Below are 13,358 nucleotides of genomic sequence, written 5' to 3'. Positions count from 1 at the left end.
GGAGGATCAGGCGAGGGCGGCAGGCGAGCGGCCGGTCCGGCGGTCAGACGAGCACCCTGCGGCAGCGCCGGGCGGCTGCGGGGCGCGGCGCACGCTGCATGCCCCCAACACAAGGCCGCGTGCTGTTCCAGGTGGAGGCGGTGCACGCATTTTCCCCAGCGCGCGGTACGGGCAGCGGTTGCCGCAGGGGCCGGCCCGCTGGCTCTTCGGCCACCCTTCCCCCCCGCGCCAGGCGACAGACAGACCTGTGTGAGGTGCCAGGCGTTCAGTATGCCGAGCACCGTATGGGTCTTGCCAGTACCTGGGGGCCCCTGCGGTTGGCAATTCCGTGCGCCAGAGGCGCGGTAGATCGGCAACGGGAGGGGAGGGGCTTGGTCGAGGCTGCCGCGCGAATGGGGACGGCGCCGCGCCAGCCGGTTGGCGTGAGGAGCGACGATGCATGGCGGATCCGACGCAGGCGCCGGCGCAGGCGGTGCTGCAGGGCAAGGTTCTGCAAAAGGAGGCGTCTGGAGTGTCAGATGTCGCGTGTGTGAGCCATCCACGCAGGCGCGGCTCTGGTGGGCAGGCCGTGGCAAGAGGGGACGCGCGCCTGAATCAGGGTGAAGGGCAAGACGCGCTGACCGGACGGGTCGGCCACCTCGGTGGCGGCCGCGTACGCGGCAGCTGGCAGCGCGACATGTGTGGCGGCCAGCTCTATCGCCGTGAGCTGCGGCTGGTCGTACCTGGTGCATTCAATTTGTTGTTGGAGGCGGATGTTTCGGGGTGGGGGCCAGGCGCGTCGTCTCGCTGCTGAATTTACACACTTCATAGTGCAAGTCACCAGGATCCACCGGTGTCATGACGCATGCTTGGAACAGCAGCCGGAAGCCTTCATTTGCAAGTGGAGTTGAAGGCAACAGCCTTGCAGGCAATGCGGAGCCCAGTCGCCTCAGGGAGCGCACCTAGGGCACCTCTGCCATGCACGCCTGCACACGCCTGTTGACGCCTGCGCACCCCTCTCCCACCGACCCCGTTCCCTGGAAGTCCAACGGTCAGGAACCGCAAAACAACGGCCCCCACCTGCTGCGCAGGTACGAGTTGAACCCGGCGTGCGCCACCTGGTCTGACAGCTCAGCGGGCCACGCGCGCGCCACCTGCTCCGGCGCCACCGCCAGCACCTCGCCCGGCTTAAGGATCGGCCGCAGCAGCCGCAGGTTGCGCAGCCGCGCGAGCGTCTCGGTCTCGCGGGTCGAGGTCACGAGGGCGCCGGCGGGCGCGAGCCACCAGGTGGGGGCGGATGCGGCGCCGGACGCGGCCGCGGCGGCGCGCAGGGCCGGAAGGATCTGCAGATCGTTGATGTTATTGTGGCGAGGGCGCTGTGGCGATGGAGCGCGAGCGAGGGCGGTCCCTGATTGCTGCTGTGCATGCTTGCAATAAACGCGTGCCGCATGTGTTGAGCATGAATGCAGCTGCGCCCCAGCTAGGCATGGCGCAGGCCCCCGGCCACACGCGTGCATGCTATGCCTCAACCCTGCGCAACCCTCGGCGCCACCCATCGACGCCGAGACGCGGGCGGCCCCGCAGCCCCACCGCGCAGCAGGGGCTGGCCGGGTCGTCCGGCGAGTGGGCGCTGCAGCAGGGCCGGATCATGACTTGGATAACCCCGCTCCGCCGGTCCTCGCGCCGCCCGCCGCGAACGATCGCCGTCACGTGCGTGGCGGCCATAGACGGCTGCTGCTGCTGCTGCTGCTGCTGCTGCTGCTGCTGCTGCTGTGACACCGGGGGGGGTGGGGGCGTGCCGGAGGCGGGGCAAGGGCCGGCGGCCCCGCCTGCGGCTGCGGCTGGGCCTGCCTCAACGCAGCTGCTGGCCCCTTCTTGGGCCGCCTCGCCAGCGGGCGGCGTGGCTCGGGACGGCCCGAGCTCCCTGGTGGTTGGCAATTGATTTGTGATGACGCAGCGGGATGTCGGCACAACGTGAAGACTCTGCAACGCGCCATTCTTGGTCAGCACTGCCAGTCCCATATGTTCAACACCCGCCCCATGCCCCATCCTCCTGCAACCATGACACAATCCTGCCCTCACCCGTCGTAATCCAGCAGCCGCGTTCGCTTGGCCGGCGGCCCTGCGCCCTCGGCCCCGGCCCAGTCGGGGTGCAGCTGCTGCCCCCGGCCGCCGCGCCCGCGCCCGGCCCCGCGCCCTCGCCCGCGCCCCTGATGCGTCTGCTGCTGCTGCTGCTGCTGCTGCTGCAGCGACAGCACGACCACGTGGCCCTCTCGCGCCGCAAACGCGGCGCCGGGGTCGGCCATTAGGAGGCGGACAGAGTACCAGCCGCGGCCGACGTCTTGGAAGCTGCGGGTGAAAGCACAAGGTGCGGCATGGTCGCGCGCCCACCCAGGTGTGTTTGGGCGCTGTGCGCGGCGGCACGGCCACGGGCACCCGTGGTTTGACAGGAGCAGGATCCCCTCAGGTCCCAGCCCGGGCGGAGCAACCGCAATAACGAGGCGGCCGCACACCCGCTGCAAGAGCGGTACCATCACCCCAATAGGTCCCGCCCGACACAACATAATTGCCGCTGGCATCAGCACAGCGGCGTCCCTGCCTGCTCCCGCCCTCCGTCGCAGCCGCGGCGACGCAGCGCGGGCCCCCACCTGCCCACCGCCACGGCGCAGCCCTTCCCGGCGTTGACGCCCTCCTGCCAGTCCCTGCGTGCCCCCTCGCGCGCCTCCTCGTGCAGCAGCGGCTCAAACATTGACACATACTGCTCCAGGTCATCGAAAGACTCTGGGATGCGGTCCGGCAGCGGCGGCGCGGCGGCGGCGCAGGCGGGGCACCACATGCGGCCGCTGATGACGTCGGCCTCGAGCCTGTGCGCGGTTGGCGCGCGGGGGCCGAGTGTTATCTGGGCGCGCATGCACTACATACTACATCATGTAGTGTGGACTTGCATGAGTTGTGTGTATGCTTGCATGTGTGCATAGGTGCATATGTGCATGTGTGCATGCTTGCCTGTGTGCGTGTGTGTATATGTGCATATGTGCATACGTGCACATCCGTATTCGTATATGTGTGTGCATGACCACATATGTTTGCGTGTTGACGTGTAGCTTCGCATACGCTGAGGTGGGGTGCAATCTAAACAGTGCAACGGCGGCAGGCATGCAATGGCAGCAGCGGCTCACAGACAGCAGCAAGTGAACGCATACTGTCTGCATGCAAAAGATGGCCATGCATCCAAACCTCAACGCACAAGTCTGACCCAAGCCAAATTGCCTAATGCTTGCAGGCAGGCAAGGGCATGCAACGAACACAAAGCTACCAAGGCGAGGACAGCAAGGGGAGGGGGTGAGGGCATTTTCGAAGAGCACACCTGCTGCCTGTCAGCTGCTTCCCGTGGTTCAGGCCTCCTGCCCCAACCCCTGCGACCCCCTGGTGGTGTGCTTGCGAGGGCGGCGACGGTGTGCGCGGCCCCCTGCCACCCCTGCCATGCTGCTGATGCTGCCTGCCGCCGCCGCGCCTACCGCCGTGCGCGTGATGCTGCCCAGGGTCGTGCTGGTGGGTGTGTACAGCACGCATAGGGACGTGCTGGTGTGATTGAGCAGCGGCAGCAACGCCTAGAGACGACAAGCTGTCGCGTGCAGGGCCTCGTGTTGTTGCGACCTCGATTGCTTGGGTGGGTCGGCGCCTGGCCTCGCGCTCTCTCCGCTCGCGTTCCAGGCCGCCACGGGCCTGCCCCGGGTCGGCCATTTGTTGCGACCCGTCTCAATGAGCACACGTGTTCAGCGTTGAGCGCGGCCCCACTGCCGGATGTACTGAAGGTGCCAACAAGCACTGCGTCGCCCTGGATACACTCATAGCGGCTGCATGACACCTTATTTTTACACTGTCATATAAACAAAAACTTGTCTCATCCAGCATCTGAAAGCAAAGCTGCTGAGAACCGGAAAGGAGATCATACTGCACAATTACCGGTATCACTTCATCAGTGGCCTGGTTGAGGGACTTAACAATAAGCATACAGTGTTTTTAGGTTAATTTCATTGGCTGTGGCCGTTTGCAGCCGCCCTGCACCCTCACCTAGGTGCTGCGCCCTGACCACTGTGCTCTGCTGTGCGCCTCACAGATACTGCTGCCGGGGCCTGTGTCGACACACGCATACATCACTCCAAGGTTGCAAGCGAAGTCAAGCGCAAGGCTTAGCTTGGGGAACGCTTGGATAAGGCGTTTGGGCAGCTGCCGGACTCCGCCGTCGCACCCTGGGCTCCGCGGCCGGAGAGGTCTGACTTGTCGGGGCAGCCAGCAATCTGCCGCAACGCAGCGGCATGGGCGGGCATTGCCGGTTATGCTATGAGACGCGATGCGCCAGCTCGCTGGCACTTTATTCACCGCGTCAACATGCCGCCCGCCGGGAAGTTATGGGGAGCAGCGTGTCTGCCAGCATCTTGAAACTTGCCATTGACGAGGCTTGAGAGACCCCAACTCGCGGCCCTTGAAGATGGTACCTGGAATTAAGGAGCGTCGGGCGGTCCACCAGGCAGCGCCGGCGGTTGCAACGCCTGCGCGGCCCACGGTCTCCCCCGGAGCTAGAGGCTGTGGGCCGCACATGGCCACCGCGCGCAGATGATCGCGAGCGAAAAAGGACTATGGTGATGGCTGCTTGCAGTTGAGGACCTGCGAGCTTGCGGGATGCGGCATTCCAGTCGCAACACACGCAAGCATGACAAAACCTCCAGCGATCCATCGCCCGCTTTCGCGCGATGCCGGGCGCATGTGCAGCAAAACTTATCCCCCCCTGATTCCTCGCAACCGCACCAAAGAGACGGCTGCGTCTCGTTACATACAGTCATGCGTACAAGTCACAAGAGCCAGTCTGTGCGTGCATGAGGGTGATCCTGGCCCTTGCGCTGAAGTTGGTTGCCGGGTGGTCGCTGACCTTGGTCGCCATGGCCGGCCGGCGAGGGCGCCCAAAAACGCACCCCCGGGTGCACAGAGGCCCAAAAGGAGCGTCAAGGGACAGCTGGGTCCATCGTTGCAAATGTCTTGTGCCGCACGACCCCAATGCTGTGCAACGCTCGTTGCACTGTGGTGGACGCATTGGGTGCAAAAGAAACCAGGAAGGGCGCTGCGGCCTTGGGCCGGCCGTGGCACCGCCCAACGAAGCCAGCCGGCGGCAACACCGCCAATCTCAGCACCAAAAGAATGATGGCGCGCGACCCAGCTGCCCTTGTCTGCAGGGTGACCAGTCTGCGCCGCCCTCCAGCAACGCAATACTGGTTGGAAGTCCGAGGACTTTTTTTGTGCAAAGTGGTCAGCGCAATCCGCTGCAACAAAGAACTGAGTTGCCCCCACGCCCGCACTCCTGCCGCCCACGCATCCCCGATCAGTCACCCAACCGTTCATTGGGATCACACAGACTCGGTGCCTGTGAAACCCTTGGTGATGCACATCCATTTGAAGAGCTTTTTGCTGGCCTTGTCCTTCCCGCCAGGCGACACCGCCTGCTGCCGCTGCCTGTCGGGCCCCTGCTGCGCGCGGGGCGCCGCCCCTGCCACTGGCGCCTGCTCCTCCCTCAGATGCTGCTGCTGCCACTGCTCCTGCACCTTCCGCTGCTGCTCTTGCTGTTGCTCCTCCTGCTGCCACTGCTGCTGCTGCTGCTGCTGGTGCTGGTGGCCAGCCTCCTCTTCATGCTCATCAATTGGCTCCCTCGGCCGCGCCTGCGCCCTCGCCTCGGCTGCCGCAGCCTTGGATGCATGACCTCGTGGCGACGACCGCGCCGGCATGCACGCGCCAGTGACTCCGGCTGCGCTTGTTGGTGACAAGGCGCTGTCCGCTAGGGACACGCCACTGCCCGAGCTTCCGCTGCTGCCGGTGCTGTTGCTGCAGGCGCCGATGCTCGCAGCGACGCCGGTGCTGCTGCTGCTGGCGTGCTGCTGCGGCACGTACGCGGGGATACCGCCGCCGACAACGCCGTGAGGGCTGGATGGGCTCTCTTTGGCTTCCAGCTTGCCAGGCAAGGGCCCGGCCGCAGCCACACCAACTGCTGCCGCGCCAGCTTCTGCACTTGCTGCAGCCGCCACAGCCGCTGAGGGGCCAGCGCCCGGCGTCGCCGCCGCCGCCGCCACAGGCGCGGGCTCGGCCGTGCACGCCGGCGAGTCACTGGGGTCAGGCTGCTGCTCAGCCGCCGGCGGCTTGCCAGGCCCCTCGGCCGCCGCCGCTGCCGCCGCTGCACCCGCGGACGCCGGTCCCGGCGATGCTGGAGAGGTTGCGGCCGGCAGCATGCGCGGCGTTGACACGCGCAGGTCCATCACGCGCGCCGCATCCTCGGCGTGCAGATTCTTGACCACCCACCTGTGCCGCAGCAGCTGCACCGCGCTCGGCCGCGCCGCAGGCTCGACCGTCATCGCGCGGCCGATCCAGTCCACGCACTCCGGCGTGAGGAACCCGGGCAGCGGCCGCATGTTGTTGCGCAGGATGTTGGACCTGACCTCGTCCTTGGACGCGCCCTCGAACGGGGAGCGGCCAGTGACGAGCTCGTAGACGGTCACGCCAAAGCTCCACTGGTCCACCTTTTCATCGATGGGGGTCACCTCCTCGGCCTTGATGGCGCCGTTGAGGATCAGATCTGTGGAGGGAAGCTTCAGGATCTCGGGCGGCATGTACTCTGCGGGGTGGGGGTGAGTGTGAGGCTGGGGGTGAGGGATGACAGCACGCGTGCTAGCGACCCATGGGATCCTTTGGCAGGGTCTGCTGTACGGGTGGCGAGTGCGGACGAGGGGGCGGCCTGATGCCTTGGTTGGATCGGAACCGCCAGGGAGCCGCCACGCACAGGCCGACCGCGCTTGCTCACCCAGCGTCCCGACTGGTGAGATGGGCTTCTCCTCGTGCACGCACAGAGCCAGCCCAAAGTCGCCCAGCATGATGCCCCGCGTCGGCGACACGAACAGGTTCTCGAGCTTGATGTCGCGGTGGATGATCCCAGCCGCGTGCAGGTGCGCCAGGGACGTCAAGATGGGCACCACCACCTAGGCCAGGGTTTTGGGTCCAGGGTTGATTGGAGTTTCAGGTGCGAGTGTGCCCGCACAGTTCTTGCCTCCATGGGTGCCAGGGGCGGTCAGGCAAGGGTCCTTGCCGATGATGTCTGCAGCGTTGGGTTCTCCTTTCGCTGCGGACTCCTTTCGCTGCGTAATCCCAACTTGCAGGCGCTGAGAGGCACTGATGACCTAAAAACAGTCATTTGCTGCACACCGGGCGCTTCATGTCTGAAAATTGCCATGATTCGCACCGGCCTGTTTTGCGCTTTACGTGTGTTATGCAACGTCGGTGCTGCGAGTCCCCAACCTGCTGCCAGGCTCGCGTGCGCCGCACCTCGCGCACGACCCTCTTCTCGGTCATGGCGCGCCCCTCCTTGAGCAGCTGCTCCAGCAGGTCACCCCCTGTGCAGTGCTCCATCACGATGTAGATTTGCTTGCTGTCCTGGAACGCCCCTATGTAGTAGCAGCAGTACGGCACCCTTGCAGCAGGGCGGGGAGGCAGGTAGGGTGGTGCGTTTAGGCGCAGGGCCCCGGCATTGCGCTGGACCACAGGCCTGGGCGCGCTGCGGCGGCACCCGAGTCGGGCCTTTCGCAGTCATACGCGCTCCCCTGATGATGCAGCCCGTCCCTGGTGCCGCCTGCCACCGATCTTCCGGTACCAGCGCGACCGCTCCTTACTTTGCATCTGTCAGGAACCGCATGATGCGTGCCTCGCGTCGCACTGAGCGATGCTTGATGGCACTGATGCGTGCCTTGTCATACACCTTGAGCACCACGCCGCCGCCGCCCAGCTTGGCGCACGTCGCCGCATACACGATGCTGTCCCTGCAGGGCACGCCGAAGCGGGCGTCAGCTGCATGAGCTCGGGTACAAAGTCACCAGCGGCGGCAAGGGCCAGGTGACGGCAGCTGCGGTGTTAGCGGAGCTCATGCGGCTGCTTCGGCACCCCATGCGCCTCGAGCCCGCCGGCTTGTGTGCCCACTGCAGTGCTGACGTTGCGCCTGTGGCTGCTGCATGCGTCAGCAAAAATGCCGCAATGGAGCACCCTCGGTGCGCTTCCTCTTTGTGCCATTGGCTGAGCTCACTTGCCCTTGCCGATTTGCTTGAAGTTTGTGAAGTCGTCCATGCTCAGCAGGAGCGCTGCGCTAGCCGAGGCGCGCGACTGTGCAGCATGTGCCCCTGATGCTGAAGGCCCTCCCGGCGACTCCTGCTGTGAGCCCATATTGCAAACTCTGCCTGATTATTCTTTGTTACAGCCTTCACCCCGGCTGTACAGAAATTTGGCGCAGGTTTTCTACGCGCGCCAACCGCCCTGCTATTTCAGGGCCTTCTCAGACAGCCCTCACGTATTTTTAAATTTGAGTCCTTGTTTGTATCCATGAGATTGTCGTTGCTCGGCAGGACTCGGCACGGGCACTTGCACCAACACACCCTCAGCTGCCGTGTGCAAAGATGACCTGCACAGCCAGTCCAGTGGGAACGCAATCATCCATCGTTATAAACTCACGAACTTTGAATTGTTAAGCCGCGCATACCCTGCAGATCGTAAATCCACCCCGCGAGGCCCACGGGGACTGCTGGCCCTGTGCGGACTCAATGACACAGCTAAGAAAGCTTAAGATATCGGCTGATGGGGCCTCCGGCGTGCCGGCTTCCCCGGGTCTCAAGGTTGAAAGCCCGTTCTCCCGGGTGGCATCAAGGGTTCAGCGTCAGTCGACGCTGGAGCCTGTGGATGAGCGCAGCACGCTCATGCGGACTCTGCGCAAGCTGGTTCCCCCGCACAACGGTGCGGAGCGCAGCACCCCGCTCGCTGCTGCGGCAGCTCACAGCTTGCTGTTTGCGGTTGCAAATTGAATTGCCACTGGTGGTTGTTTGGCGCCTCCGGTTGCCTTGCAAAGAAGGTACGACTTTCCACCAATCCTTGATGTACTCGCAGCGGTGATTGTGCGGCCCGAGCTGTTCCTGCTCGGGGCGGTTGTTTATGGAGGTGCGCAGCAGCGGTCAACGGAAGCCCAAGTGGGAGGCGAGGGCCAGGATCAGTTGCACCAACAACGAAGCTTCGACGGCGGCGTGTAGGCCAAAAAAGCTTGCCGTTTGCCGAGGAACGTCCAGCTCCAGCCCAGACCGTGCCCCTGCACCAGGCCCATGTCCTCTGGCACCACACGCAGCTCAGCTCCAAACACTGCCTTGCGCCCCGCCGCTGCAGTGCTCTACTTTTCAATGGGCACGGTCTGGCTGCCGGGCAACGCTGCGTTCTGTGCCATCCTGATATGGACCTGTGCGCTCCTGCTGGCGGAAGTTGCGCGCTGGGTGAGCGCTCAGACTTCAAGACACGGGGCTGCTGACCCACCAGCGGGCCAATGGGAGGGCCAGTAGCAGCCACAGGATGCTGCAGCCGTGGTATGCCTGCTGAGTCTTCCGCGCGGTCCTGAACCCCAATTGAGCAGCTGTCGCGCAAGGGAGGGGGGCGCAAGGATTGTATCTTTGCAGCAGTCCTGGCTGCCCATTCCCATATCCGCCCCCTCCCTCTCTCCCTCAGCTGCGCCTCCCTCGTGTGGTGGGCATGCTGGGAGCGGGCCTCCTGTTGGCCAACCTCCCTGGGTCTCCCGTGGCTGCTTTCCCAAGGAAATGGGGTGTCCAGATGCGCGCGGCCGCGCTCGCTACCATCTTCCTGCGCTGCGGCCTGGAGCTAGAGTTCAAGGTGCGGGGTGCTGCGACAGAGGCAGGGGTTGAATTGTTCAAAGCTTGGTTATCACGCCCCATGAGCAGCAGCGGCAGCAGCCGCCGCAGCAGGAGCCACGGGCGGAAGGCTGTGGCTCCAACAGGCGTAAACCGGCTGTTGGGGTGGTTGTGAGCCTGTATCCGCGTCTCTGCCTCGTGGTGCAGGTTGCTAGTCATAGTGCCCTCTGAATTGACAGGGAACGGACACTTTGTAGGATGCAGCACTGCTGAGCAACAGCGTCCTCGGCACCGACGCCCCCGCCCTCCCTGCGCGCTTCTGCACGCTTTGATCCCGCCGCCGCGCAGACCATGAACCTGTATAAATGGCCCGCGCTTCGCCTGGCCTTTGTGCCGGGCGTGATCGAGGCCGTCTTTGATGCCGGCATCGCCAGCGTGCTGTTCAGCATGCCCTACACCCTGGCGCTGGCAATGGGCTTCATCCTGAAGGCAGTCGGCCCTGGCCTTGTGGTGCCCGCCATGTTTGTGCTGCAAAAGGAGGGCTGGGGCGCCGACAAGGGCATCCCGTCGACCGTCGTCATCGCGGCGTCGTTCGATGACATCATCGCGATCACAGGGTTTTCCATCTTCATCAACATCGCGATCGCTGGCGGCAAGGACGCGGCGTGGCAGATTGCGAGCGGGCCGCTGCAGGTGCGGCGCCTATGGGCTGCGGCAAGGGGCTTTGCACTGGCCGTCACGGGTTGCCTGTGTCTGCTGTCATTTTCTGCCTATCCCGTGGCGTCCGCTATGCGTTCCAGCTCAACCCTTGCATGCTGGCATGCCTCACCGCCGCCTGTACACCCTGCCAGGTGCTGTTCGGCATTGCAGGAGGCCTCCTTGCGGGCGCCGTGCTGGGCTGCACCAAGATCTGGGACAACAAGTACAAGCGCTTCATTGGCATCTACGGCTCTGGTGGGCTCACTTCTCAGATGATGGGGCCGCGTCCCGCTTGGCCAGCTGGTTTTCGCAGCATGAGCGCATGCACGCGCGTTCCCGTCTCGTCCAAGCGCGGCAGCGGCCGCCAAGGCAGACAGGCGAGGCCGGTCTGTGTTGAGACGGGCTTCAAACTTGCTGCCAGCCATTTGCTGACAAGCAGCACCGCAGCCAAGCTCAGCCCTGCCCTGCTGACATCTTGCAACCGCCTCCCTCAAAACGTCACTGCCGACTTCTCTTAGCCCTGCTGCTGATGTTCTTTTTGGAACACTTTGACATGCTGTCCGGCGGCGCCCTCGGGTCGCTGTTTGTGGGCCTCGCCACCTGCTACATGTGGGAGAGGGGCGCCCCCAAGTTCGCGTCCACGGGGCCGAACTCGAGCTATTCCCCCGACATTGAGCGCGTCATGGCCAAGGTTCGCAATGCGATGTCGTGCCCTTGCATGCACGGTCACGGTGGCCCTGGGCCCGCCTTCCTGTGACGCCGAGTGCACACACACGCCTGTCTGCATGTGTTGCACACCCTTGCCACGGCTCGGCCTCACAGCCTTGAAGGCATGCGATCCTCGGCAGCCCAGCAGACACATCTGTGCGCGTCATGACCAACGGCGCCCCTTGCTTCCCACCTGACTCAAGGTGTGGAACTGGGTGATGGAGCCCCTGCTGTTTGGCACCATCGGTGCCAGCATCATCTTTGCCAAGCTGCAGCCCTCCACGATCCCCAAGTCGATCGCCATCGTCCTCACAGGTGCGCATCCCTACCTGGCTGCTGCGCCCACCATCTCAGCGATCGTGCCGCCTTGATTGCTGTGCGGTCGACAATATGGACAATACCCTGGGCCTGTGATCACATCATGTACCGTATGTGCACATCGCTTTGATGATCACCCACAAGTTCATGCACACACACACACACACACACACACACACACGCACACAACACATGCTCACGTGTGCACCACCTCTAACCCCCAGGCGTCACCCTGCGCATCATCAGTACGTTCATGGTGATGTACGACCGCAAGTACACCCTGCGGGAGCGCGTCTTCTACGCCGTCGCCTGGACCCCTAAGGCCACGGTGCAGGCGTCGCTGTCGGCCGTGCCCCTGGCGCTGATCCAGGGTCTGATGGCGGGGCGCCCGGACTACGACGTTTGGCTGCAGTGGGGCCAGGAGATCCTCACCACCGGGGTGTTTGCCATCATCATATGCGGCACGCTGGGCACGCTCATGGTGTTCCTCACGGCGCCGGTGCTGCTCAACAAGGGCGAGGTCGGCGGGGACGGCGGCGGACGCATGGCAGCGAGCGGAGAGTTTGGAGGCCGAGCGCCAGAGCTTCAGCAGCGCTCCTGCAGGCGTGCACGTGGTCGCCTCTGCCCTGGCTGCTTGACAAAGTTTATCCGTATGGACTCGTCCCGCCACCGGGTCCCCAGGCCGTGCTGTGATATCACGTGTACCCTCCCAACCCCACAATTCAGGGGCCTTTGGTTCGCGCCCGCAGCGAGGTGCGCATCCCTGGCGCGCCGGGTGGTCCGTCGCGCGCCAGCATAGACTTCGGCCCGACCCTCACGCGCGTCACCACGACCAGGTGAGGATTCAGCTTAGAATTGAGATTGAGGTTTGATGCATGCATGCCCTGCGCACGCGCGCATGCCTGCTCATGCGTGCACGCCTGCTCATGCGTGCATGCCTGGGCATGCATGCATGCATGCGTGAGGATGCATGCATGCGGGCCGTGCGACCCGCTGTCCTTCGAGTGGGTGCGCACAGCGCGGCATGCGCCCAGGCGCCGCTGCATCCTTCCTGGGCGCAGCCATGCCGCTCAGCGCGATACGAGCCCCCGCCGAAATCCCTCTCGCCCCCTCCACCCCTCCTCTGAAACCCACTCGCAAACGACGCGCATGCGCGCGCGCACCGCAGCGGCGGCGACGTGCGCGTGTCGACCGACGCGCGGCCGATCGCCAGCATCAGCATGGACGACTTTGCGGGGGTGCGGGACCACTCCGTGATAGAGGAGTACTTTGACGCGATCGATCAGCTGCTCAACATAGTGCGGGACGACGCGGTGGCGCCACCTGAGGGCCGGCGGGAGCGCGCGCTGGAGCTGTGCAACACAATCTCGTCGCTGCAGGAGGTGGGGGGGTCGCGACGCGTGGTGGTCGGGTGGTTTGGGTGAAGGCCCCTGTGATGGGGGCTGTGAGGAGGTCCTGCGGTGTCAACAGCGCGGAGCGCTCGGCTTGCCTGGTTGCAAGCAGGGCAGTGCATGACGGAGGGCTATGCGCGCGGCGGCCTGGCCTTGACGGTCGATGGCGCGCCGCTGGCGCTTGTGGCCCGACCTCCTCCACCCACAGCCCCCAACCCCCGTCCGCCACGCGTGCGCCGCCGCCAAAACACTCGCAGCGCATCGACCAGGAGGTCGGCCCCCGCGAGCTCACGGTGCGCCAGATGCTGCTCGCGACGGCGCTGCGCTCGCGCCAGCCCAGCCTCTCGGGCCCCATCGGCGTCGGCGGCCCCGAGATACTGCCGACCATCGCCAGCGCGGGCAACCTGCGTGGCGACGCGAGCGACGGCGGGGACGGCGGCCACGTCGGGGACGGCGGCTCGGGCGGGGGGCGCGTCGTGATCGACGTGCGGCGCGCGACCAAGGACGGCGCCGCGTCGCCCGAGCTTCCGGCGGGCACGGAGGCGGCGGGCGGCGG

At 65.1% G+C, this 13,358-nt stretch overlaps 3 protein-coding genes across 3 annotated transcripts in view; 1 reads left to right on the top strand and 2 right to left on the bottom strand.

Moving 5' to 3' along the window:
* Positions 1-514: 514 nt before the first annotated feature.
* On the bottom strand, positions 515-2,890 carry MNEG_2166 (hypothetical protein; the record flags this gene model as incomplete). The annotated part of the gene is made up of 5 exons (XM_014049363.1): positions 515-722; positions 1,060-1,322; positions 1,570-1,609; positions 2,062-2,328; positions 2,628-2,890. 5 exons carry the CDS (start codon positions 2,888-2,890, stop codon positions 515-517), a joined length of 1,041 nt encoding a protein of 346 aa, XP_013904817.1.
* Positions 2,891-5,381: 2,491 nt separating this feature from the next.
* MNEG_2165 (hypothetical protein) lies at positions 5,382-8,133 on the bottom strand (the record flags this gene model as incomplete). Its single annotated transcript, XM_014049362.1, has 5 exons — positions 5,382-6,637; positions 6,824-6,998; positions 7,342-7,486; positions 7,686-7,832; positions 8,093-8,133. 5 exons carry the CDS (start codon positions 8,131-8,133, stop codon positions 5,382-5,384), a joined length of 1,764 nt encoding a protein of 587 aa, XP_013904816.1.
* Positions 8,134-9,648: 1,515 nt separating this feature from the next.
* The window catches only part of MNEG_2164 (hypothetical protein), a gene marked incomplete at both ends in the record, with an annotated part of 4,170 nt that continues 460 nt past the window's right edge, over positions 9,649-13,358 (top strand). Inside the window, 9 exons of the mRNA XM_014049361.1 lie at positions 9,649-9,708; positions 10,035-10,379; positions 10,538-10,640; positions 10,904-11,076; positions 11,297-11,408; positions 11,636-11,931; positions 12,138-12,247; positions 12,580-12,793; positions 13,060-13,287. Coding sequence (XP_013904815.1) covers positions 9,649-9,708; positions 10,035-10,379; positions 10,538-10,640; positions 10,904-11,076; positions 11,297-11,408; positions 11,636-11,931; positions 12,138-12,247; positions 12,580-12,793; positions 13,060-13,287 — 1,641 coding nt within the window. The remainder of the gene's footprint in view (positions 9,709-10,034; positions 10,380-10,537; positions 10,641-10,903; positions 11,077-11,296; positions 11,409-11,635; positions 11,932-12,137; positions 12,248-12,579; positions 12,794-13,059; positions 13,288-13,358) is intronic.

This window comes from Monoraphidium neglectum (genome assembly GCF_000611645.1).
Source record: "Monoraphidium neglectum strain SAG 48.87 unplaced genomic scaffold scaffold00236, whole genome shotgun sequence".
Taxonomy (NCBI): Eukaryota; Viridiplantae; Chlorophyta; class Chlorophyceae; order Sphaeropleales; family Selenastraceae; genus Monoraphidium; species Monoraphidium neglectum.
Note: the sequence above shows the minus strand (reverse complement) of the source record. Positions and strands in the feature narration are given on the sequence as shown.